The following is a 26427-nucleotide window of genomic DNA, read 5'->3' as shown; positions in this document are numbered from 1 at the left end:
ATGCTCATTCCTAAGAACCAGCAATTTCTGATTCATTTCTATGTTTTATTGTATTTAATCCCTGCTGACCTCCAATTTAGCATTTATAAAACATTATTTTTATTCAGTAGTCCTTTTGTTTTTTGCAAAAGAAAATAGACTAGTGAGCTCATGCAATTTTTTTGTGCCTCTTAGAGGGTCCAATAATAACCATGATCCGAGGACAGATGTTTAGGTGTTTCTAATTAAACATAGAAAAAAGGCCAACACAGCTGAGACTGTAACAAGTCTAGCATTAAACTGCTCATTTTGGAAGGATACATTTTGAAAAATATGGAAAAATAGTGTTTTGTCCTATATTTTCCATACATGAGGCGCACCGGACTTTCAGAATTTCATTGTGCAAGGAAACATGGTTCTTAACTGTGCATATGACAAATTGAATTGAATTTAATTCATCACAGAAATTTCAAGATCAGTCTGAAACAAGATACTGAGAAAATATAAAGTCGGGGTTGCTCACCAAAGTCGTCTTGCAGCCATCACATTCAATAATAATACGCAACCACGGTCTTCTTATGTCAGTGAGTGTAGTAAATCCAACTGTGAAAATTTTTACACACTCCAAAACATGCAATAATGCCGTCAAAAGAAAAAAATCCGCCGAGAAATCCACAATCCGACTATAAGAATTACTGAGTAATTATACTATGATACATGTTTGGAATTGGTAGCATGGCTAGCTAAACAGAGGTTGTTTTTGTATTTAACTGAGTTGGCATTTGATGATTCAGCCACCCCAAAATTGAGAAAAATGCTGTTAGCCAGATTTACGAACCGTGCTGATACGTGAAAAATAAACTATAACAGCTCATTTATAACACACCGGCACACAGAAAGAGCTACTTTGTAGAATATGACCGGGAAAATGCGACACACAAGACTCCAAGGACAAATTTTGTGCCGCAAGTATTGGGGTGAGGAATCAAAATAACATCGCCGGATGACGTCATTAAAAAATGTGTTTTTTTGCCTTCACCGTGTCAAGGACAATGTTGCAGTCTCTCTCAAAAGACAAATGTAGAAAGGAAGGAAGGTAGTTTTCTAAACGAGAGTATGAGTAGGTTCTGCACGTTCACCTACGACGGATCCTCCCTTGAAAAGCCTGAATTAGAATAGAATAGAATATACCTTTATTGTCATTGTTACAGAATGGGATATATTGTGACAACGATATTGGACGTGGCACTCCAGGTCCACATTTTACAGTGAGGATATAAGGAAAACAAAGAGATAAAGGAACAAAGAAGATGTTTGTACTGTCCTTGTTGTATAAGCTTTGTTTTCCTCCGGTGGGGGGGAGTATGAGGTGGTGAGGGACAGACAGAGATGGGCGGATCCAACTAGATGATTGATCTTACTGTACACATGGTCCAGTGTTTTTTCCCTAATGGCTCAGTCCACATATTAAATGGATTTGGGAAGTACATAAACATGCCCGATTAAAGTCGCCGGCGACGATAAAAGCTCCGTTGGGGTGTGCAAGCTGCTGTTTATTGATAGCAGCAGGCAGGAGATTTAGCGCTATGCTAACGTTAGCATCTGGTGGAACGTAAACAGCAATCACAATGACCACAGTTGGCTCTCTCGGTAGATAGAAGGGTCTACACGATACTGCTAGAAACTCTATAATGAGTGAGCAGTGTGTGTCAATGATTCGGCTGTTATTGCAGCGCATAGTCCCCCACCCCTGTTTTTACCGGCGTCTCCGTCTCGTTTGTGCCGGTGCAGTGTGCGTCGTGCTAGTTGGACTGCGGCGTCGGGGAAGCCAAGACTCCGTGATGACAAAAATACTCCAATTTCGGACGAAGCTGTTGGTGGCGATCCGCAGCTCAAATACACTCATTTTGTGAACGATGGATCTGGCGTTGGCTAGGAACATGGGAGCGCTGGTCTGTGTGGTCGCCTTCTTAGCAGCCTTTTTCTTTTGCTCCGTCGTTGTCGGCAGCCAGATCACCCAGGGAGATCCGGTGGTCTCTGTATATCCCTCGGGATGTTGTTGATGTTATTGTAGTTGCGAAAGGAGTCGAAGGGAAAATATGAGGGATAAAAGAACACTGAAAAACAAAAGACGAACTAAAGCCCGTGAAGCCGCTGCACTTGCGCGTGCCGCCATCTTGGATTTAACTTGGAATTAACTTTCCTCTCCAGGTTAATTGGCGTCCGTTTCTATGCGTCGAGATACTGTAGGTTCCTTTTTTTTCCAACACTCTTTCAATTTTGTGGGTCATCACCCCTCGGATCTGTTATCTCCTTTGCTTTCATGTCATCATCGTCTATGATGCCAGGTTATCGGCACTTTTATAAATTTGTCATTTTATAAAATAAATCAGAGAGCTTAGTAAGTGGGGTTAGAGTCAGTTCTTGGAGATGTTGCTTTTCTGGCATCTTGTTCCTTCTGTAGAAGCTATGTGTACTTCTGAAACTTTTTTCGCACTGTACTTAAATGCGGTAAAAGAACTTTCACGTAAATAAACTTAAATTGAAAAAGGTGCTATTGGGGAGCATTGCTGAGATGACGTCTCACAAGCAGCCCCTTATAAGAGAGTAGTTTGTATAAGCATGTTTAAGGCTTGTATAGGTAACCTGTATTGTTTTGTCGTAAAAAATAAACCTTTAGTAGAAAAATATGCCATATAAAGATGAATAAAATTAAGTTTAACTTCATTTTGGAAGATGAGCTTCAAGAGTTAGGCGACTTCCTCCTCCGGGGTAAAAAGTGGGTGAAAAAAAGCGATCCGACCGTTTTCTCAACCGCATCAAGCTTTCCTTATTTCACTTTCATTTCAAAAGCAACGGCTGGCTTCTTCTTTACACTTTACCAGTGTCTGGAATAACGTCTGGCCGGACACCCGGGGCGTGCATCTTTCACGTCGGGCGTACAACTTACAAAACATCTCCGCCTGGGTGGCCGACAACTTTAAAAAAAAAAAAAAATCAAACGTTTGCTTTATTCCGATTTCGAAATCTTCGTTCGGTTTGGAAATGTCTGTATTTCGGCTCGTTTAGCAATTTGCATACTCTGCTTCCGGACTCTCCCGAGTGTATAGGGTCGTGCATTTCCAAAGTAGACAGTCAGAGAAGACAAGAAAAATGTATAAGTGTTTAGGAATCAAGCCAAAACCTCATCCCCAGAAGGAAAGTTCAAAAGAAGCTAACAAAATGGATGACGCTCCAAAACGTAAACGTACATTAAAAGCATCAAGGAAATAGGAGTTCACGTGGCTTGTAGCAGACGACGCAACGCAAACATTGCAGTTGGAGAACAGCGATGTCATACACATGCAATGAATGTTATGAAGGAGATTTATAATAAACTTAAATTTAAAGTTTTGTTCTGTTATATATTCTGATGATCAATCCTTAATACTTTGCAACAATGTTTTTTTTTGCGATGAGTCGTCTTATTGTGTTTCAAGTTGTAAAAAAAAATGGGGCAGGCAACTTTATAGCTGGGCAGGCAACTTCATAGTTGTCCATATCAAATGGTTGCACGAAATATTAAACAATAAAAATGTTCTTGCCGCGCTGGAGATACAGTACAGAACGTTTACACACGAACTAGGAAGAGGAAGCCTGATTTCTTCTTCGGGGTGAATGCTGGGTGACCTCTAACAGCGCCACACACCGGTAGTGGCGGAAAGAAGCACTACACTACTGTCCTGTACTCGTAAAAAGGTGCACACAATACAAAATCTACAGCAATGTCCGGATATTTTTCGGCATCCCGAAAAAATGTTCGCATTTACCGTTTTTCGTAACTTGAATGGTAGCCACTGCAAGTTATCTAAAATCGGATTGATAATCAGACTTCCTGGTCCTATTCAAAAGTCTCACCGCAACATTTTGAACCAGCTACAAACAGTCCAGTCCTCTGCGCGCGTGAGTTTTTAGAGTTTTTCGAGAACCGGCTTCTTCGGCTCGGCTTACTAAAAGGAACCGGCTCTTTCAGGTCCTAAACGGCTCTTCGGGTTGTTTTTGCTTCTTTCATCCCTATATGCCTATGCCCGCACAAATTCAGCACACAAGAAAATCTAGCCAGCGCAATGTTCCCTCTAAACTGCGTGTGTGAGTTTTTAGAGTTTTTCGAGAACCGGCTTCTTCGGCTCGGCTTACTAAAAGAAACCGGCTCTTTCAGGTCCTAAACGGCTCTTCGGGTTGTTTTTGCTTCTTTCATCCCTATATGCCTATGCCCGCACAAATTCAGCACACAAGAAAATCTAGCCAGCGCAATGTTCCCTCTAAACTGCGTGTGTGAGTTTTTAGAGTTTTTCGAGAACCGGCTTCTTCGGCTCGGCTTACTAAAAGAAACCGGCTCTTTCAGGTCCTAAACGGCTCTTCAGGTTGTTTTTGCTTCTTTCATCCCTATATGACCAAATATTATGTACAATTATGCACAACATGACTTAAAGGAAGGGGGGAATAGAACAAAAAAGAAAAAAATACCAAAATGAAAAAGTAGTGAAAAGCTGAGAAAAAAAACAAAAGGAAGAGAAAAAAGAAGGAATAATTCAGAAAAAGCCAGAAAAAAAGAAAAATAGACAAAGGAAAAAAAAGTAAATAGAGAACAAAAATAAAAATAACAGCTAGGAAAAAATAAACACAATGAGGTTTTTTAAAAAGGGATTGAAAAAAAAACTGGGAAAACGAAGAAAAAGTGTGTTGCATTCAAATAATTTCCAATTATAGCAAGTCAATCTTGTTGCCATCATTGTACTTCCACTAAAAACTGTAATTAAATACAGTTGTGTATCGTGCAACCGACGACATAAGCCCCCCATAATGTTAGTATGATGCGACAAAAGATACCAGGAAAAAAAAAAGAAAATCTTGTGAAGGAATTGTTGTAAAAACATGACGTTTGTAGGCCGTACAACCTTTGCAATAGTACATGAGTCAATTCATTCAAAAGTGAAAATTTTGTTTGCATTGCTGGAAACTCAGCAAAATGTAACTTGATGTCAAGTTTTGGACATGTTTGATAATGACTTAGTTGCCACACTTGGGATTGCTGTTGCTCACTGTTGTTTCAAGCGTTGCTCACCGACTTTGTGTGAACGCTCGGACCCGTAAGGAAAATGACAGGGAACATTGGCTACAAGGGTTTGAATCAGACTATTGTTCAAACAATAGCACCACTCCTAGTTCTGATTATGTAGCCGTGGATTTTGGTCTCATTAATCGTAAAGAAAGCTAGATCAGAGGTGTGTACTTTTAACATCATACTGTATATGCGCAGGGTTGGGTAGCTTTACTTGAACTTGATTACTTTCAATTACTTTTGGATGACTCCAATACCAAATATGCTAATAAAAGACAAAAGAAACTAAATAGGAATAAAATGATGACTCACAACACGTGGTAAGCTTTCTCTCCTGGCTTTGATCTCTTTGATCTCCGGCAAAACTAACATAAAATGCGACAGAAACAAAATGAAAGGAATCCAAACAGCTTGCCAACATAATTTTTGCCGTTCCATGTATTCCGTTACTCCCCAAACCTGCACAAAATGGAGTCATTTTATTCATGTTTAGTTTCTTTTGTCTTTTGTTAGCATATTTGGTATTGGAGTCATACAAAAGTCATTGAAAGTAATCAAGTTAAAGTAACCCTACCCAACCCTGTAATATGTGTATGCCGTCATGTCGACGCGCAAGTTCGATTTTCACAGCTTCCATCCCTCCCCCATCGCTCTTTCCCCAAGCTACCGCGTGCTTTTTTGGCATGCTAGCTGAGCGATGTTGCCGTTAATTAAAGCTAATGTGTTGCTGATGCGCGCCACACTCAGACGTGAGACGAAGACATTTTCAAAGGAGCCGCCGCCGTTATGACAACCCGACTTGCCGTCGATATTCCGTCCTCATCGTCAGACGGGTTAGAGCAGGGATGTCAAAGTCAATTGCACAAGGGGCCAAAATTCAAAACACACTTTAGGTCGCGGGCCAACCAGGATAAACATTTATTGAACACACTTAAACTGAATGTTTTTGGAACATAAATATAAATAAAAACGGACAAGAATATTATATTTAAACCTTAAATCACTTACACAGTACCGTATTTTCCGCACTATAAGGCGCACTGGGTTATAGGGCTCACCCCCAAAAACTAGTTTTTGGTCCTATATTTTCCATACATAAGGCGCACCGGATTATAAGGCGCTACAATGGGAACGTGGACAAAACAGTCAGATAGTTCAGTCAAACTTATTACCCCCTTAACAGTCTGAAAGCTTGCAAAGAAGCAAATACGTGTCTCACACATGTACGGAAACAGTGTCTGTACGATGTCACCAATCACTCAAATGCATCGTTCCAAATATCATTCGGAAGGTTAAAGTCTTGGGATTCAAGAAATGCCAAACATTTTTTAGTTTCCATTTTATTTTTTGCTGGCAACTGTGTGGACAGTAAAGTAAGAATTTGATTGTGCAGGGAAACGGGGTTCTTTACTGTGCATATGACAATAAACACTTTGAATTGAATTGAGTTTAAAAATAGACTCATCACAGAAACATCAAGATCGTTCGAAAACAAGATACCGGGAAAATATAAAGCCGCATAGCTCACCTAAGTTCTCTTGCAGCCATCACGTTCAATAATGATACGTAACCATGGTCTTCTTACAACCGTGAGTGTAGTAAATCCTGGAGAGTCAAATATTTACAAATACAGAATAGTAAAAAATGTTTTCTCTATGCCGTAGTGCAACCCGACGTGTGATTCACATTCATCTTTTTCGGCCAATTGCAGGCTTTGTTTGGCTCCTTTAGCCTATGCAAGCCTGTAAATGATAACTTCCGAATAACTTTAGCCAAAAGTGACTGATTCAAATGATGATTGACACATTGGTTAGGAAATGAAACGCCGGTATATAAATCCCAGCATACGCCGCAGACTACTTCGCTTTTGGGGGAAAATCGAGTCGGCGGCTGCTTGCCTTAGTTGCAAGACTTTGCGACTTAATATTGATCCATATATAAGGCGCACTGTATTATAAGGCGCATGGTCAGCTTTTGAAAAAAATAAAGGCTTTTAGGTGCGCCTTATAGTGTGGAAAATACAGTACTTATTATTTTGCTCTGAATAAAAATATCTTGTTAAATTATACAATTTAGAACTTAAACAACTTAACATTAAAATAACATTCAAATTCCTTTGCTCCTATGTCAATGTATATATTAAAAAAAAAACTTAAATATCCCAAAAGATTTTGCTCTCCTTAATATATCTCCTGTCAAAAGTAGTAATATGAAAATGCTTCACAAATTATTTTGTAAAAACGTCACAACATTCTGAGAACAGGGAGCCTGATGTGCTTACCTTTGGCGCAGACTGAGTAGGGCGAGAGATGGGAGGGAGTGCTTGCACTTTTTGCATAGCTCCGCCCATCCCTCCCACTCACCCAATCAAATAACTTGAAGTTCTCTTCTGGTGTTTTGGCGTATTTACAATTTGTTCCGCAGATTCATCAAAAAGTATCTGAACACTGAACACAGGTTATATAGTGAGATTTTATATAAAGGATTCTTTAGCGTTGTACAGCCAAAACGAATGACACCCTGACTGTAAATTGTAGTGAAAACGTGCCCTATATATTCTGAAAAGTACTGCTTTGTAATTTCGCTTTGGTTTGGCTTTGAACATGATTAATGGCTCAAGTTTTGAACGAGATGGAGAAAATTTGCATGCATTTAAATTTGTCTCTGAGCCATAGGTACTCATAGAAAGAGCCATATATGGCTCGCGAGCCATAGGTTCCCGACCCCTGGTATATAGTATAGTATACGTCATAAATGAAGGAATAGGTACAGAGACTAAAACGTCAGAATATGATATCCAGGGATAAGATGGCGTGTTCATATTGACGGGCCATTAATAACAATAATGTAAAATGGTCTTGCGGGCCGGATATGATTACACGGCGGGCCGGACGTGGCCCGTGGGCCGGGAGTTTGACACATGTGGGTTAGAGTGTTCCTGTTGGCCACATGTGGGAGAAATTTTCCAGGGATCCTCACAAAGATCTCTTCATGCGACTGGACAAACACGCCGACTCGATGATTCATGTTTCATAAGGACGCTAAGTACGTTGAACAAATGCCTGCAGGGTGGGCGGGGCCGGCATAGCGGATAAAAGCGCTAAAGTGAGTGACCTTCAAGATAAACGTGAGAGGAAAAACATAGGGACGGTGTGTGGCATCACAGGGATTGAGACAAAATGATTTTGGGATTCATCTACGTTGAAGGATGAATTTTGCAGGCATTTGGGTGGAATATATTTATTTTTACAACCAATTGATGTTTAGTTTGAAGCCGAAGTTTGTAAGCACGAATTCAAAAATATGTTTTATGTTGAGGCTAGTGGAGAAGCATAGAATTTATCATAATCGATCTATCTTGTTCATATCCCTCAAGAGGGGTGACCGACAGCAAGACAAACACATACAATAACAAAGGAAATAAAAAAGGGGGAAAAAATTGCAAAAAACTCCCAAAAACATTTTTGGATCATGGCCGACCCAAATGCCCAAACACCCAAACAAGTTAGGCACCTCGACACCTAAGTCGGTCATTCTTTCGTCCCTCCAGATGAAATGGGACACAAGAAAGCGGCCGTGTCACTCGGGTCAGGGTGACACAACACACTCTTCTGTTTGACAACTTTCACTGGTTTACCCCTGCCGCATCTTAGGGGTTCCCTGCCCATCCCTTAGAACGCGTCCACACACCCCACTATCCTTTTACAACACCTCTCTACTCATTCCTATTACCAACAAGAGCTCGAGCTTCCTATTTAGACATCTTTCCTGCAGTGCACTCAAAACACCATCCATCCACGTCAATGGCGGTCTCCTTCCTTCCTGCTGTCTTCTACAGCAAGGCAAAGAAAGGGGGCGGGAGACCGAAAGGTCTCGCAAACCCTAGTTATAGGGTCACTAAATGTGAGAGGATGTGGAAGTAAAGCGACTGAGTGGAAGAAGGAGGAAGGATGACGATTAAAAGGAAGGTTAATGTGTTAGCCTTGAGTGAAACAAAGCATTTATCATAAAATGATCAATGATAATTAAAAAGAATGTGATGTTATAATACTTTTCAACCAATTAAGGAAAAGTTCTTTTGAATTCTGAATACCGTGTTTTCCGCACTATAGGGCGCACCGGGTTATAGGGCGCACCCCCAAAAAATAGTTTTTGGTCCTATATCTTCCATAGATAAGGCGCACCGAATTATAAGGCGCTACGATGGGAACGTCGACAAAACAGATGATTCAGTCCAACTGATTACCCCCTTATCATTCCCAAAGCTTGCAAAGAAGCAAATACGTGTCGTAGACACGTGCCGATGCGGTGTCCGTACGATGTCACTCAAATGCATCGTTTCAAATATCATTCAGAAGGTTAAAGTCTTGGGATTCAAGAAATGCCAACCATTCCTTAGTTTCTATTTTCTTTTTCGCTCGCAACTTTACTGTGCATCTGACAATAAACACTTGGAATTGAGTTGAATTCACTCAACTCATCACAGCAACATCAAGATCGTTCTAAAACAAGATACCGGGAAAATATAAAGCCGCATAGCTCACCTAAGTTCTCACGTTCAATAATGATACGCAATCATGGTCTTCTTACAACCGTGAGTGTAGTAAATCCAGGAGAGTCAAATATTTACAAATACAGACTAATGAAACATGTTTCTTTATGGCGTAGTTTAGCAAGCTTGCTATTCAGTCATCTTTTTCGGCCAATTGCAGGGTTTGTTTTGGCCCTCTAAGCCTATCCGAGGCTCCGAATAACTTCAGCCAATAGAGATCGAGTTAACGGATGATTGACGCATCTTTTTCGGCCAATTGCAGGGTTTGTTTTGGCCCTCTAGCCTATCAGAGGCTCCGAATAACTTCAGCCAATAGCGAACAATTCAAATGATGATTGACACATTGGTTAGCTAATGAAACGCCGGTATATAAATCCCAGCATACACCGCGGACTACTCTACGTTCGGGGGAAAATCGAGTCGGCGGCTGTTGCGTAAGTTGCGAGACCTTGCGATTTAATATTGAGCCATATATAAGGCGCACTGTATTATAAGGCGCATGGTCAGCTTTTGAAAAAATGTAAGACTTTTAGGTGCGCCTTATAGTGCGGAAAATACGGTAATCTCAGTTTTACAAGAAATTGTATTTATCCTAGGCAAATAACAAATTGGCCAGCATTATAATAATAATACAGCAATGTTAAATGATCAGACCCATGACACTTTTCAGTCTTTCTTTTTTCAAATATCAGAAGAGTTTAGATCAGAGATCACCAATGTGCTGATCCATTGGTAGTAAGCTACACACCGTCTTCAAATACATGATCAATTCTTTCGAAATTATTTTTAAAACTAGCTTATATATGCAGTATGTAAATCACAGTATGCCCTTATACAAAGCAGATGTTTTATTGGTTAGCTGGACCTACTTTAACCCTACTTCTAATCATAAAAACCTGGCAATAACAAAATAATAACATGTTAATAGCATGATAACTTGTTACTTCAGAAATGCTTATCAAACTAGTGGTCTTTTGCACTAATCCGTAAGAAATGAGTATCACTCGGCCTCAAAAGGTTTGGTGACTCCTGGTTTCGATCGTCCACGTCGTGCAGTGTTGGAGTAACACCATATCGGTGTAAAATAAATCCCCAAAAGGGCTAAACTAACCCTCAACAGCGGTAAAACAACAATATAATACTAGCAGTTTACTATATTTATTCGTGTATAACGCTAATAATGTAAAACTTTAGTAGAAACACAGAATAAGGTAAGAAGACATCAATGGATTTTGACCTTGCTAAGAGATACTAGGTAATGGCCACTCGGATAAGAAAATTCCATCTCTTCCTAAAGCCCTTCTCCGAGTCCCCTCTCTATGTTAAATCTTCAAGGTTACGAAAACAGATCAGCCCTAAAGGGTGTGTGGGTCAAAGAACAGCAACATGATTGGCCGATAGCAACAATGATGCAATAGTCAAAAAAACAAACAGTGAGTCAAAATAAGGAACTCTGTCAGAGATAGTCATTATTAAGACTCTTTGGTGGCTGTATTTACACAGATAAAATACGTATATTGTTAAAAACTAAATCGTGATACCAGGAGCAAAAGTACTCGCAGCTTCCATGTTGGTTGAAAGAGAAAACGAGAACGCCCCCAGGGCGGGCGTGGTTTATTATGCGTCAGTGGAAACACCACACACATGAGCACGACTTCACAATAAAAGAATTTAAGATTGATAAACGTACAAGAGATATAATTAGACTGATTATTGAAACGTTGTTTCATGTGTGTGTGTGTGTGTGTGAGAAAGATTGTTTTTGTATTTAGGAATATCAAAACAAGTTATTTTCACTAGACTGAATTTCTGAGAGATTTCACATCCATAACGGCCACTTTGACAAACTGGCATCCCATCGTTTGCATTTGTCCAATAGTATAAACGGAATAAACTTATCAAACGCGCAACATATTTTTGCACCGTATTTTTGCATTTTTTTGGATTAGTCATAAATGATCGCTGACCACCAACGCAAAACATTGAGTGCTATGGGTATTAAATCTGACTTGCGGCAGCAATATAGATGACGTATGAAAAGGCGACCGGTTTTAGCGCATAATTACACCATTTGTTGTCATGGTACCAGAGTCGTTTGTTGTGGAATGGAGAAAACAGGGAATTGTCCTGAAAGATATAAAAAACACATAAGAGCACAACCAGGAAAACAACTCTTTGGTGTTTTTGGAGGACATTAAATAAATAAATAGTCCATTTTATGTTGGTATTGTGTTCCACGGTGCGAAGGTCTAGGGTTTAATTCCAGCTACCGCAGCCTCCTCTTGCGGAGTTTGTATATGAGTGTGGGTTTTCCTCTGAGCTCTCCAAATTTGTCCATGATTTGGGTCTCTTGTATTACCGTATTTTCCGCACTATAAGGCGCACCGGGTTATAGGGCGCACCCCGAAAAAATAGTTTTTGGTCCTATATTTGACATACATAAGACGCACCGGATTATAAGGCGCTACAATGGGAACGTGGACAAAACAGTCAGATAGTTCAGTCCAACTGATTACCCCCTTAACATTCCCAAAGCTTGCAAAGAGGCAAATACGTGTCGAGAACACGTGCGCATGCGGTGTCCGTACGATGTCACTCAAATGCATCGTTCCAAATATCATTCGGAAGGTTAAAGTCTTGGGATTCAAGAAATGCCAACCATTCCTTAATTTCTATTTTCTTTTTCACTAGCAACTTTACTGTGCATATGACAATAAACACTTGGAATTGAGTTTAATTTAAAAATAGACACTCCATTCCATCCATTATCTGCACCGCTTATCACAGAAACATCGAGTTCAGTCTGAAACAAGATACAGGGAAAATATATAGCCAGAGTAGCTTACTGAAGTCGTTGTGTTCAATAATAATGTGCAGCCATGGTCCTCTTATATCCGTGAGTTTAGTAAATCCAGGAGAATGAAATATTTACAAATACGGAATAGTAAAAAAATGCTTTCTGTATGCAGTCAACCACGTGCTATACGCATTCATCTTTTTCGGCCAATTGCAGGCTTTGTTTTGCCGCTTCAGCCAATGCCAGCCTGTAAATGATAAAAAGGATCCGCCCCTTGACCTCCGAATAACTTTAGCCAATAGTGTAAATCTTTGTTTTTAAAAAAAAAAAATGTAATCGGGTAATAATGACAATTTTGTGTCAAAAAAGTTGCGTCCCGGGGACGCACGTTGATTTGAGACGATACGTCCCTAGCAAAAATGATGCGTCTAGGACGCAGGGACGCGGGAAAACCAGAACACTGCAGTTATCCTGTGATCTCTTAGAAAGACAAAATATATGCATGTGGTCATCTACCTCTCATGATGCTTTCCAGTATGGTTGCAAAAGCCCCCAAAAAAACCTTCTTATTTTTGTGGGTAATAAAGAACCTGACCACATTCCTCCAGTTGAATTATCTACCCGCTGCGAGACTGAGAGGTCGCTGGTTCAAGCCCTAAGACATTGGTACTCATTGCCTCCCTGCTTGGCGCTCGGCATTAAGGGTTGGAATTGGGGGGTTTGCTCACCTAATGACTCCCAACACAGCAGTTGGGTCTAAAATGGCGGCGCCCTCTTTGGCTGCGGCTGCACCGGCTCGCTACAGTTGAACTGTCAGGTCAGGTGTATTGACATTTTGTCCTGTGTCCATGGGCACAAGAATGACAATAAAAGTAAATTCTATTCTTCTTCTTTAAATAGTGGAGTGCTAACTTTGCTGTAGCTCTCCCCGCACGGTAGCTTGAGAACTCTCCGTCCCCGCGGGTTAGAGAAGCTCTGTGATGTTGACACAAAGTCAGATAGACAGACAGACGGGGGAGCCCCCGCCGCGCCCTACCCTCGCTACCTTGGCAGTCCGGCGCTCAGCCTTCTTTTGTCCGCTTGTCCCCCAGCATTACACTTATGCTTGTAGCCTCCTAATTGCTCCGGACCCTGCAGGGAAGCGAGCCAAAAGACTTCCAAAGCCTCTTCAGCTTTATGGGGTCCTCTCTCCCCACCCGCAATGCCTGTCTTTTTTTTTTCTCGTTCACCCTTTTTTGGGACCTGCAATGAAACAATGAGTGCTCATTTGGCTAAGAATCTCAAGCGCCCCTCACCCCCTTACCCTTTCTCCAGTCTTTGTGACCCATTCACATCTGGCAGCATTGGCCCATCACACTCTGGAACAGACGGCCTTGCCACCCGCCTTGCGGTTGCCCCCATCATGCCTCTTTGCCATCTCTTTCCGAGTCCGTGTCGCATGTTAATGTCTCCGTTTTCCGCAGGCACCTCTTCAGCCACCCCCGGGGTCCTCCGCATCAGTGGTGGCGGCAGCGGCGGCAGCTGCCGCGGCATCGGGGACCCCCCAGTCGCTGAAACTGACGTACCCCGAGACTTTGGACCGCATCAAGGAAGAGTTCCAGTTCCTGCAGACGCAGTATCACAGGTGAAATTTTACATGTACAGTGGTACCTCTAAAAACAAGAATTTTTATATGAAATGAGCAGTCCCAGAGGTTACCACTAGAGCCTGCTCATGACCACATCAATTTGTACTTTAAAACTGTTTGTGTATGTGTTCATTTAAAGCAGGGGTGTCAAACTTATTTTAACTCGGGGGGCCACACGACACATTTTGTCGGGGGCCGGACTAGTAGATTAAAGAGAAAGAAGAAGAGAGATAAAGAAATAAGAGAAAGAGGTAGGGAAAAGGAGAGAGGGCAGGACAAGGAAAGAGAGAGAGAGTGTGAGAAACAAAAGAGATAAAAAGAGTAGTCATAAGAGAGGGGGAAAGAAAGGGAGAGGAAGAAAGAAATCCAAAGAGAAATAGAAAGACAGAAGGAGAGAAAGAGGAAAGACAGAAAAGGAAAAAAGGAAATTAGAGCAAAATAAGTTAAAAAGACACAGAGAGAAAGACAAAGAGCAACAAAGGAAGAGAAAAAGAAAGACACGGAGAGTGAAAGAGAGAGAGACAGAGAGTGGGAGAAAAGGGTTGCTTTGAATGTTACTTGAATCTTACCATGGCGAGTCCTCTCTGTTTCGTTCAACTGTCCCTATATGCTCTTTAAATATTCATGTGTCACCAAGCTACTGCCATGATACGCAAGGTCTGCTTTCCAAACAGTCTTTTTAATGGCTGTATCTAGAGTGACTTACCTGATGTTGACACCACCATTTCTATATGTTTATATTACCGCTCCATAGACGCTGTTGCACATTAGCCACTCTCAGCAAAAATTATATTCATGCAGAGATGCCTCACTCTGTTGGAAAAACATGTCCGGTGATAATAGTCAACAATAGAATTCAGTGCCAGAAAACATCCATAAATTATTTATTCGGAAAGAAGGAAATTTTAACGTAAGGGGCTGTAGTGAATTCATAATCCCAGAGGTGAGAACCACCAGGAAAAGTATGTGTGTGTCTGTGTGTGGAGTCAAACTTTGGAACAATTTACAAGACGAGATCAACCAATGTCCCGACTATTCACGTGTTCAAATTTAAATACAAAAAACATGACTGGGAGAATACGGAGATGAAGAAAATGGGGTATGAGTGATACTAGAGATTGGAAATACTGCATTTACAACTATAGTTAACCTTGTCGTTATTGTGACTATTATTACATCATAACTGTTATTATTGCTACTGTTGTTACTATCCCTTTTCGAACACGTTTTGTTAAAATTATTTTTGTTGTTGAGTCATTGTTTTTGTCCTGTTTTTATTTTATAATGTAATCATTAATTAATTAATTCATTGTCGACTATTTCTATTGTGTTTTTTTTGTCGACTAATCGCTGCAGCCGCACTGAAATAGTGTCGGCACACACAAAAAGGTAATTTGACTTTTTGTAGGTTATTGGATGTTTTGTCCGCCGGGGACTTTGAATGAGGGATTTTGGCTTAGCTGTTACACCCCCCTCCACTTGGCACACCTTCATATACCCCCTTTTTCCTCCCCCATTCTTATCCTCCTCTCATCCTGCTTTGATTTTGTTGGCCAGCATCCCATCCCCGCCCGGCCTTTTTTTTTTATTTTCTGCCCCACTTCAAACTTCTTTTGTACACCCTCCCATCTACAGTCCTCTAACCCCTGTGGCTACTGCAGCCTCCCTCTGAACCTTGCATGTGAGGCGGACTGTTCTTCTGCAGCTGTCTTTGTTTTTTTTCCATGGCGTAAAGATCCTGTGAGAATGAGGGCTTTTAGGATCTGTCCCCAGAACGGCCCTAATGGTCTAGTAGCCAATCGATTGATCAATAAGTATTGATGGATTGGAATAGACAAAACTGCTGAAGATGCAGTTTCATGTAATGAGCAATCTAAAGGAAAGTAACAAAACATGCTTTTAGTAGGGACCGAAAATAATATGGATTTAGTTAACATCTGTAGTTGATGGTTCTGCTCATTACTATCCATCCATTATCTGCACCGCTTATCCTCAGTAGGGTCGCGGGGAGGATGGAGCCCATCTCAGCTATCTTCGGGCAGTGGGCAGGGAACACCCTTAACTGGTTGCCAATGAACCTGACATGCATGTTTTTGGAATGTGGGAGGAAACCAGAGTGCCCGGAGGAAACCCACGCAAGCACGGGGAGAACATGCAAACTCCACACAGGAGGTTCGATCTCATGACCTCAGAACTGTGCCGCGTCCCAAAATTCTTATTCCACTCTGTGATGTAAATATGTTATAAGGTGGGGACGGCGTATCCTGTGGGTCTACTGTATTTCGTAGAAGACTTCTCCCTGTCTTTGGAATCTGGGAGGAAACAGGAGTGCCCGGACGAAACCCATGGAAGCACGGGTAGAACATGCAAACTACACACAGGAGGTTCCAAAGACATGCATGTTAGGTGAATTGGCCGGTCCAAATGGTCCCTGCACTCACAAGGATTTGACTGGATCCACGTGGCATGGCACGGTGGCACAGTTCTGAGGTCATGAGATTAGAATATAGAATAGAATAGAATATACCTTTATTGTCATTGCTACAAATGGGCTAACATATTGTGACAACGAAATTGGGCATGACACTCCAGTTTTACACATTCATAGTGAGGTATGAGCAAGAAGATAAAGGAACAGAGAAGATAATGTTATAAGACAAGGGGGATAAGGCTATAGTTATAATTTACATGGTATTTACACAAGAAATGTCGGCATGTGGGATGTTACATACAGGGTTGTCGTGATAACGTTGGTATTGTAACGGTTGTGCAATATTGCATTTGGTGCAAAGTCATCATAGTGCAAAAAGTCATCATAGTCATCATAGTGCAAAAAAAAGATTGAATCCTGTGTGGAGTTTGCATATTCTCCCCGTGCTTGCGTGGGTTTCCTCCATGTACTCCGGTGTCCTCCCACATTTCAAAAACATGGCGGTCAGGTTAATTGGCCGGTCTAAATTGTCGCTAGGTGTGAATGAGCGAGCGAATTGTCTGTCCCTGTGTGCCTGGGATGGGCTCCAGCACCCCCGCGACCCTACTGAGGATAAGCGGTGCAGATAATGGATGGATGGATGGATAGACTTCTCCCTGTGTGGATTTTTACTCCCCAGTTTTCACAAATATTGTCACTCGGTCGTGCGTACTCTCTTTGGTGAACGTCGGAATAATATTTACTCAGACAAACAGAGCCGGCAGTTCAGGTTAGGGCCACGTCTTTTATGTCAAGTAGAAAAAATATTTGCCGGGAATGCGCGAAGCACCCGTCGGATTGATCTTGGCAAATCAAGGCCTTCTTGGAGGAGTGAGTCACCAGCGTTGATTGCTCTCCTGGCAGCGTTTCAGCACCCTCCCTCTTGTGTTGCAAAACAAGCACGCCTCGCTAAATACACAATCATTGAATAGAAGAGCGAGATGCCCGTTCCATTTTAAGCAGGTTTTCCAGGAAAATGCGCAAACAGGGAAAAAAAATCGAAAGCCGGTCCGACTTGAAGCATATTTGCGGTCGACGGGCAAATTCCTTACGATGATGGATCGGTTGTTTAATCTGGCAGGTGGCTAGGAACCTGTTTCTTTGGCTGGCTGATGAGCTAGCGATGAAACGCGGGGTTTTCATCATTTTGACGTCCTTCTCTTTATGTATAGAAATCATTTTTACAAACAAAGTAGTCTCTTTGTTTACCAGGAAGCTTTGTTCGTTTTCCGACAATCTGAATTTCGAGTCGGAAGTTGCCGTTGTGTATCATTACCTCACAATTACGGTAAACATAATCAGTGTCTGAAGTAACGTCTGCGTGCATTTTTTACGTCGGGCGTACAACTTATAAAACGTCTCCGCCCAGGTGGACGACAACTTTTTCAAGAAAAAAAAAAGCTAAAGATTTTTTTTCAAATCAAACGTTTGCTTTATTCTGATTTCAAAATCCTCGTTCGGTTGGAAATTTCTGTTTGTTTGGCAATTTGCATACTCGGTAGCCAATCAGAAGCCTGCATCGAATAACTTTGTGCTTCTGGACGTTTCCGAGCGTTATAAGGTCGTGCAAGAACACAAGAAAAAATGGATAAGTGGTTAGAAATCAAGGAAAAATTTCAGCCCCAGAAGAAAGGTTCAAAAGAAGCTGACAAAATATATGACGCTACGAAATGTAAACGTACATTAAAAGCATGGTGGAAAGAAGAGGAGAAAGCAAAAAGCAAAAGAGATAAAAGGAAGGAGAGAGAGAGAGAAAAAAGCAAGGCGAGCGTGAGAGTGAGAGTAAGAGAGAGACTGAGAGAGAGCGAGAGAAAGAGAGAAGGGGAACGCGAACGCGAGAGAGGCAACCGAGAGAAAGAAAGAGAGAAAAGCGAGAGAGAGAGAGAAAGCAAAAAGCAAGAGAGAGAGAGAGACAGAGAGAGAGAGAGAGAGAGAGAGAGGGAAGCAAGGAGAGAGAGAGAAAAAAGCAAGAGAGAGAAAAAGAGAAAGATGAGCGAGTGAGAGGAAGAGACTGAGAGTGAGAGTAAGAGAGTGGGAGTGAGAGAGAGAGAGAGAAAGAGAGAAGGGGAACGCGAGAGCGAGAGAGAGAGAGGCAACTGAGAGAAAGAAAGAGAGAAAAGAGAGAGCGAAAAACAAGTGAGAGAAAGCAAAAAGCAAGAGAGAGAGAGGAGCAAAGAGAGAGAAAGAGAAAAAAAAGCAAGAAAGAGAAAAAGAGAGAAAGATGAGCGAGTGAGAGTGAAAGAGAGAGTGAGAGTGAGAGATATAAAGTGAGAGAAATAGGGAGGAACAGAGAGAGAAAAATAAATACAAGTAAAGCTTCTTTGTTCGAGGTACCTGGCTTTGGCAACACCAAGCGGACACATTTCAACCTGCAGCTCGTTTTTCTCAAAACCTTAGCCCCAGAAGAAAGATTCAAAAGAAGCTTAACAAAATTGATGACGCTACAAAACGTAAACGTACATTAAAAGCATTGTGGAAAGAGGAGTTCACGTGGCTTGGAGCAAATATTGCATGAATGAAGATGAGTAAATACAGGTTTATACTGATGGCAGATGGAAAACCGCCATGTCCTATTCATGCAATGAATGTTATAAGTAGATTTATGATAAACTTCATTTTAAAGTGTTGTTCTGTTATATATTCTGATGATCAATCCTTAACTTTGCAACAACAGGTTTTTTACAATGAGTCGTCTTATTGTGTTTCAAGTTGTAAAAAATGGGGCAGGCAACCTTATGGCTGGGCAGGCAAATTTTCAGAGTTGTCTTGTCATGTACTGCACGGTTGTCATGGCGCCCAGCTGGCCCCGCCCCTTGACACCGGCTGAGACGCATTGGACTGATTGCTTTTGGAGTACTTAAACGCTCCTTTTGGGACTGCCCGTTGCGAGTATTGCTTTACCTTGTTGAAGACCTGTTCATGCCTGTTTGATCTGAGTAATGCCTAGATTGTAATTTTGCCTGCCTTTGAACCTGCTTTGTTTTGTTTTTGGTCCGTTTGTGTGTTGGACAACTTTTATTTCTCAATTAATAATAATAATAATTTCCTTTGTATTGTCATTCTTTGTAACAATGTACACAGAACGAAATGTCGATACACCTGACCCGTTGTAGCGAGTCGATGCAGCCGCAGCCAACAGAGGGCGCCGCCATTATACCAATTAGGTATGTCTCGGCCGAGGCGCGAACCAGCGACCTCCCAGTCTCAAAGCGGGCACACTACCATCTAGGCTAAGTGACAGATCGGCTACGCAAATGAGTTCCGACTTCCTGCTTCCCTTTCCGTTTCTTGACATGTCTGCTTTGGTATCCGCTAACTTTTTGACATGAGTTTCAGACACTGACATTATATTTGAACAAAATACTTTTTAGCTATGATTGAAACGACATATAATTTTCCTGCTGTGCGAATTAGTTGATGACATGCCATTCGCAACCCCGCAAGGCTGTACCGTAAACCGAAAACCCGCTTTAATCATGGACGGTGGTCCTTTGAGTGCGCCATATTGGTATTGATTTAGTGGTTTGGGCAGAGGCTTGAGAAAACGTTGGCACCCGAAGACATGCTCTATTACTATGCTATTATGATTTATGTATTAAATATTCCTAATTGTGTACTGTAAAAAAATAGAGGTTGTCATTAATATCTGAAAAGCCACGTTGATGTCAAATATTATTGACTTTCCTTCTGGCAGGACTGGAACAACTTCTCTGGTCAGTATGATCTCTTTTGACACCCAACTGACGTCTGCATATATTTGACTTGGTTATATATAGCGGCAGCACGGCGGCGCAGTGGTTAGCGCGTGTGTGGCACAGTTCTGAGGTCATGAGATCGAATCTCCTGTGTGGAGTTTGCATGTTCTCCCCGTGCTTGCGTGGGTTTTCTTCCCACATTCCAAAAACATGCATGTCAGGTTCATTGGCCAGTCCAAATTGACCCTAGGTATGAATGCGCGGGTGAGTTGTCTGTCCCTGTGTGCCCTGCGACTGGCTGGCAACCAGTTGAGGGTGTACCCTGAAGAAGGCTGGGATGGGCTCCAGCACCCCCGCGACCCTACTGAGGATAAGCGGTGCACATAATGGATGGATGGATGGTTATGTATCGCAGTTTGTGGACTCCACTGCCTGAAGAAAGCTGGGATGGGCTCCAACACCCCCGCGACCCTACTGAGGATAAGCGGTGCAGATAACGGATGGATGGATGGATGGTTATATATAGCAGTTTGTGGATTTCACTAAAATACATTTGTTTCCAAAATTATTTTGTTTGAGGAGTACAAAAAACACTATTCTTCCCCCAAAGATGAATATCTGATATTTATGGTTGAACCCTGCTATAAAGTGGTTCACCTTTTGAAGTCTCCCTACCTTACTGATATGCATTGACTCAGGGTTGGGTAGGGTTACTTTAACTGGATTACTTTCAATTACTTTTGTATGACTCCAATACCAAATATGCTAATAAAAGACAAAAGAAACTAAATATGAATAAAATGACTACATTTTGTGCAGGCTTGGGGAGTAACGGAATAAATGGAACGGCAAAAATGATGTTGGCAAGCTGTTTGGATTTATTTTCATTTTGTTTCTGTCGCATTTTATGTTCGTTTTGCCGGAGATCAAAGAGATCAAAGCCAGGAGAGAAAGCTTGCCACGTGTTGTGAGTCATAATTTTATTCATATTTAGTTTCTTTTGTCTTATATTAGCATATTTGGTATTGGAGTCATCCAAAAGTAATTGAAAGTAATCCAGTTAAAGTAACCCTACCCAACCCTGTACATTGTGCATTGTGTTCTGCATTCTGATTGGCTATTTTCACTTATTATTTTGACAGTTATTATTTGTACCAGGAAAAAACATTTATACAGTACTTTTATTTGTGCCTGTAAACGTTTCTTTTTTCTTTCAACATGTAAAATAGTAATTAATTGTGTAATTGAAAAAAAAATGTGACGACTTCACAGATTTGGCCAATTTCTGGTTTTGTTCGTATAACAATTCGTTGCTGTCATGTAAAAATTTTTTATTATTTCCAAATATTTTTCCTTTTTTGTGTATTTTTTCGATCTCGCTGTAAAAACAGGGTGCGTACGGGGGCTTAAGCTTCTTGAATATGCTTACATTTTAATGTTGTGTTTCCATGATCAGGGAAATACTTGAAATTATTCAATTCTATTAAAATCTCAAAAAACACTCAACAAATAGAAAGTTAAATAAGCAAAACAAAAAGCTAAAGATCAGCAATGTCTTAAATTGAAAGATGGAATGGAAGGGGGATGACCTCATGTGCGGTCCCTTTAGGTTTCTTCAATCAAACAACAAACTCCATCCATCATGTTGAGGTTTTTGAGTTTTCCCTTGCCCTCATGTAGGTTTTATATCAGGGGATGGTGTGATAATAGGCAGTAGTTTGCAATAGTCTGTGGTCTGTGCGGCCCTTTGAGACTCCTTGTGATTATGGGCGTCACAAATAAACAGGACTTGACATGGTTTTTAGTTTTTAATTGCCCTTATGTAGGTTTTAGATCAGGGGTTGGTGTCATAATAGTCTGTAGTTTGCATAAATCCGTTGTCTGTGCGGCCCTTTGAGACTCCTTGTGATTATGGGCGCCGCAAATAAACAGGACTTGACATGTTTTTTAGTTTTTCCTTGCCCTTATGTAGGTTTTAGATCAGGGGTTGGTGTCATAATAGTCCGTAGTTTGCAGTAATCTGTGGTCTGTGCAGCCCTTTGAGACTCCTTGGGATTAAGGGTATCACAAATAAACATAACTTGACTTGATCTGACATGTTTTTGAGTTTTTCCTTGCCCTCATGTAGGTTTTAGATCAGGGGATGGTGTCATAATAGTCAGTAGTTTGCAATAGTCTGTGGTCTGTGCAGCCTTTTGAGACTCATTGTGATTAAGGGCGTCACAAATAAACAGGACTTGGCTTGACATGTTTTTTAGTTTTTCCTTGCCTTCATGTAGGTTTTAAATCAGGGGATTGTGTCCTAACAGTCTGTGAAGTCCTTTGAGACTCCTTGTGATTTAGGGCGTCACAAATAAACTTGACTTGACATATAAATGTAGCTTCAATTTCAGTTCTATTTTCAGAGTTTCACACTGCAATTATTGTGATTCCTTTGATTACAATGTAATTGAGAACGATTCTAAAGACAATTCTCAGTGAAAAAAAATGCTCTGCTATTGTCTTTCGACCACAAATCCGCATGCAGGAAAAAAACACACTTGTGGATTTCTTTAGTGCTGCTGTGTTTGCCTGCAGACACCAGCTAGGCTGATTATGCATGTGCTTGGAATATACACATGTGCAGGGCTCCCCAATTATCTGCACACACAAATAGAAGATGCCTGGAAATAGCAGAGCTTACTTGTGTATTTTGGCTTCCAAGACGGTAGCCGTATTCCGATAGATGTTGGATTAGACAGCGGGAACGAGAGCGAATGGAAGGGATTAGCACCGACGAGCTAACACCGCGTGTGTGGCGGGTTTGTGCGCCGCGACGACAAATGTTTGCCGGGTTCCACCGGCGCGCTAGGTGTGTAGCGACCGGGAAGATTAGAAGGAAACTAAAAGGAGAGAAGGGCTAATTAAAGTCTTTGGTGGGTCCGATTTTTTTTTGGGGGTGTGTTTGTCTGAGCTCATGTACGTTAACAAAACAGCCTGTAATCAACCGACCGAGGCAAGGGAGCTTTGATGACCTCAGTTCTTTCCACTCGCGTTTGCAGGGAATGTGGTATGTGTGTGTGGTCTGCATGGAAGCTCTTCAGCCGCCACTAACATGCTAGCACTCATGTCGAAGCCTCCCTACTCTCGGTTGCGGGCATACTAGACCGATGTTATAACGCAGGCATTCTGCAGAAGTGTGTCACGCGACCTTGACAATTGATGTCAAGTGAAAGAGGGGTGGGGAGATTGCCTTTGTGCCTGAAACCTCTGTCCAGGGTTATGATTTTCAATGCTTATTGAACTGTAGTCAGGGCAGGACAAAGACTAGGAACCTTCCCGTGGTGTCCTGCGAAGGGCTCTCTCCCGGGGGAGCCTTACGAATCCAACTCAATCCACTCAGACTTGCTCTTTCTATCTTTCTTGGTCCTCTCTCCTTCTTTGTCTCTCCTTTTCTCTCTTCCCCCTTTACACTCTTGTCTCTCATTTTCTCTATCCTCTCTTTTCTACTCTCTACCCACCTCTCTAACTCTCTTCGCCTTTTTTGCATTTTACTCTGTCTGTCTTTCTCTCTTTCTATCTGTCCCTCTCTTTCTCTTTTCTACTCTCCTCTCTCTGTTCTTCTTAGGGCGGGCGACTTCGAGAGCAACCCTGGCCCCAAGTCCAAATGCCAGTGGTGCTTTCGAACCATTTGCTGCGACCACACCCCAATCACCTTTACTACCTGCCCACGGGGCTTCTATAAATCATGCACCGGCCTGTCCGAACGTACTAAGGACTTCAGAGGCTTGGTTTGCTTGGGTCGCACCCCGTCAGGCCTGGCGGCACAGGACAGTCGCAGCCCCCTCTCCTTCGGAGAACTACGGAGCCTCCCACGAGCGAGTCTAGCCATACTAAGGATTACCTTAGGCGCCTTTAGTGTCTCAACAACAACAACAACAACTGTAGTCAGGGACGGAACGGACAGACTTGACTGGCTTGCACGGAATTCAAATGCAAAGTAAAAACCTGCACTCATAAGGATTTGATTGGATCCACGTGGCACGGCGGCACAGTTGAGGTCATGAGATTGAATCCTGTGTGGAGTTTGCATGTTCTCCCCGTGCTTGCATGGGTTTCCTCCATGTACTCCAGTGTCAAGGAAAAAGGTGCACAATACAAAATCTAACTTACAGCATGGTCTGGATATTTTTTGACATCCCGAAAGAATGTTCGTATCTAGCTCAGGAGGTAGAGCGCTCGTCTTGGGATCAAGGGATCCCAGTTCAAATCCCAGCTCGTCCGTGTTACATGTCGTCGTGTCCTTGGGTAAGACACTGAACCCCTAATACCCCCAATAAGCAGGTACATGGCTGCAAGGCCGCTATTGGGAAATGTGGAGCACATTGTAAAGCGCTTTGGGAAGTCATTGACTTGAAAAGCGCTATAGAAAATGCAGATCATTTCATTTCGTTAGTCGAAAAATCGTAAGCGTCCGTATTTTTGCTGTAGACATACAATGGGAAAATGGGGTTAAAGTTTGCACCCCAAAAAATAAGTTTTTTTAATATATATTAGTAGTACTTAATTTTCACAAGATCGAACCTCCGGTGTGGAGTTTGCATGTTCTCCCTGTGCTTGCGTGGGTTTCTTTCGGGCACTCCGGTTTCCTCCCACATTCCAAAATCTTGCATGTTAGGTTAATTGGCCGTTCCAAATTGTCCCTAGGTGGGAATGAGTCTTTGTGTGCCCTGCGACTGGCTGGCAACCAGTTCAGGGTGTCCCCTGCCCAAAGATAGTTGGGATGGGCTCCAGCACCCCCGTGACCTTACTGGCGATAAGCGGTGCAGATAATGGATGGATGGATGGAAGTTTCACAGATAAATGCGTAGTCTCGGAATTACAAGGTCACTTTGTCCAGGGTTATGATTCTCAATGCTAATTGAATTGTAGTCAGGGACGAAACAGACCAGTTCGGGGTATCCCCTGCCCACCGCCTGATAGAGGGGACGGGCTCCAGCACCCCCGTGACCCTACTGACGATAAGCGGTGCAGATAATGGATGGTTGGATGACTAGCTCCACACATGACGATAAAGTCTATCTTTTAGCATTTTTTATTCTATCAAGGTACAGTGGAACCTCGGTGTTTGAACAAATCGGTTTTCGACCAAAAATTTCGAGAAATTCTTGCTTCGCTTTTCGTTCAAAAGATCGGAGTTTGAACGCCGGTACGCTAGGCACGATGCTGAGCGGCGTACGGGTGTAGATTGCCCCCACCCCTCGTGAAGAACTGTTGTCATGTGACCGCGCACTTCTTTTTGCTTTCGCTTTAGATATCGGTGAACGGAGTGTTTTAGCCCCTAATTATGCCTCGGAAGAAGTTGCTACAGGTGAAAAAAGAAGAGTAGTGCGTACAACTATTGCATTTAAGAAAGAAATAATAGCAAAATATGAAGAAGGTGTGCGAGTTTCCGATCTTGCTATACATACAGCATGGCTTCTGCTGAGCACCACAAAGGTAAGAAATCCTATTCATAATTCTTTTCTTTATCCTTTAACCGCTCACCACTTTTTGTGGAGACCCGGGTGCTAAATGACGTGTAAACGACCTGATTTTTTTAGTTGTACACGTTCATGTTAGCGTAATCTTCCGTACAAAAGATTACGCTAACGTGAACGTACGATTAGCCTGGGTTAGCTTCATGTTTACGTGCATGGTAAGCGTTCAGGGTGTTGGAACGGATTCAAATGATTTTACATTACTTTTAATGGCAAAAACGATTTTCGATGATCGACCAAATCGGTTTTCGAACAGGGTTCTGGAACAGATTATGGTCGAGAACCACTGTATAAGCCAACATACTAACTCTAAGAGCAATAAGCAACCGGTAAAAAAGAACAATTTTCCTTCCCCATATTGCAGTTTGACTTTCGCGTACTAGATTTATTTTCTGTTAACAAGTATCACGGATAAATGCCTATTCTCGGAATTACAACGCCACTTTGTCCAGGGTTATGATTCTCAATGCTAATTGAACTGTAGTCGGGAAGAAAACTAACACTCTTGACTGGCTTTGCCAACAAATCAAAGTAAAGGCCTTTGCTCACAAAGATTTCTCTAATCTTGAGAGATTTTGATAGGATTTGACTGGCTGTCACACTCGGAGATACAGTAATCCCTCGGTTTTTGCGGTTAATGGGGACCAAGACTACCCGCGAAAACTGAAAATCCGCGAAGTAGCGGCG

General features: G+C 42.0%; 1 protein-coding gene across 5 annotated transcripts in view; it reads left to right on the top strand.

Annotated features, from left to right (window-relative positions):
- The window catches only part of tle2a (TLE family member 2, transcriptional corepressor a), a 108942-nt gene that overhangs the window by 29919 nt on the left and 52596 nt on the right, over nucleotides 1-26427 (top strand). For 4 of the 5 annotated variants that reach the window (XM_088349330.1, XM_088349329.1, XM_088349328.1 and 1 more), the window contains exon 2: nucleotides 13893-14053. In XM_088349330.1, coding sequence (XP_088205456.1) covers nucleotides 13893-14053 — 161 coding nt within the window. Of the gene's footprint in view, nucleotides 1-13892; nucleotides 14054-25469; nucleotides 25700-26427 lie in introns of those variants that run through there. The other variant, XM_088349331.1, reaches the window with a different exon arrangement.

The sequence above is a fragment of the Urocampus carinirostris genome, chromosome 12, assembly GCF_059441175.1.
Source record: "Urocampus carinirostris isolate Australia breed hairy pipefish chromosome 12, RoL_Ucar_1.0, whole genome shotgun sequence".
NCBI lineage: Eukaryota > Metazoa > Chordata > Actinopteri > Syngnathiformes > Syngnathidae > Urocampus > Urocampus carinirostris.
The sequence above is the reverse complement of the archived record's forward strand: the minus strand, read 5'-3'. Positions and strand labels throughout refer to the sequence as shown.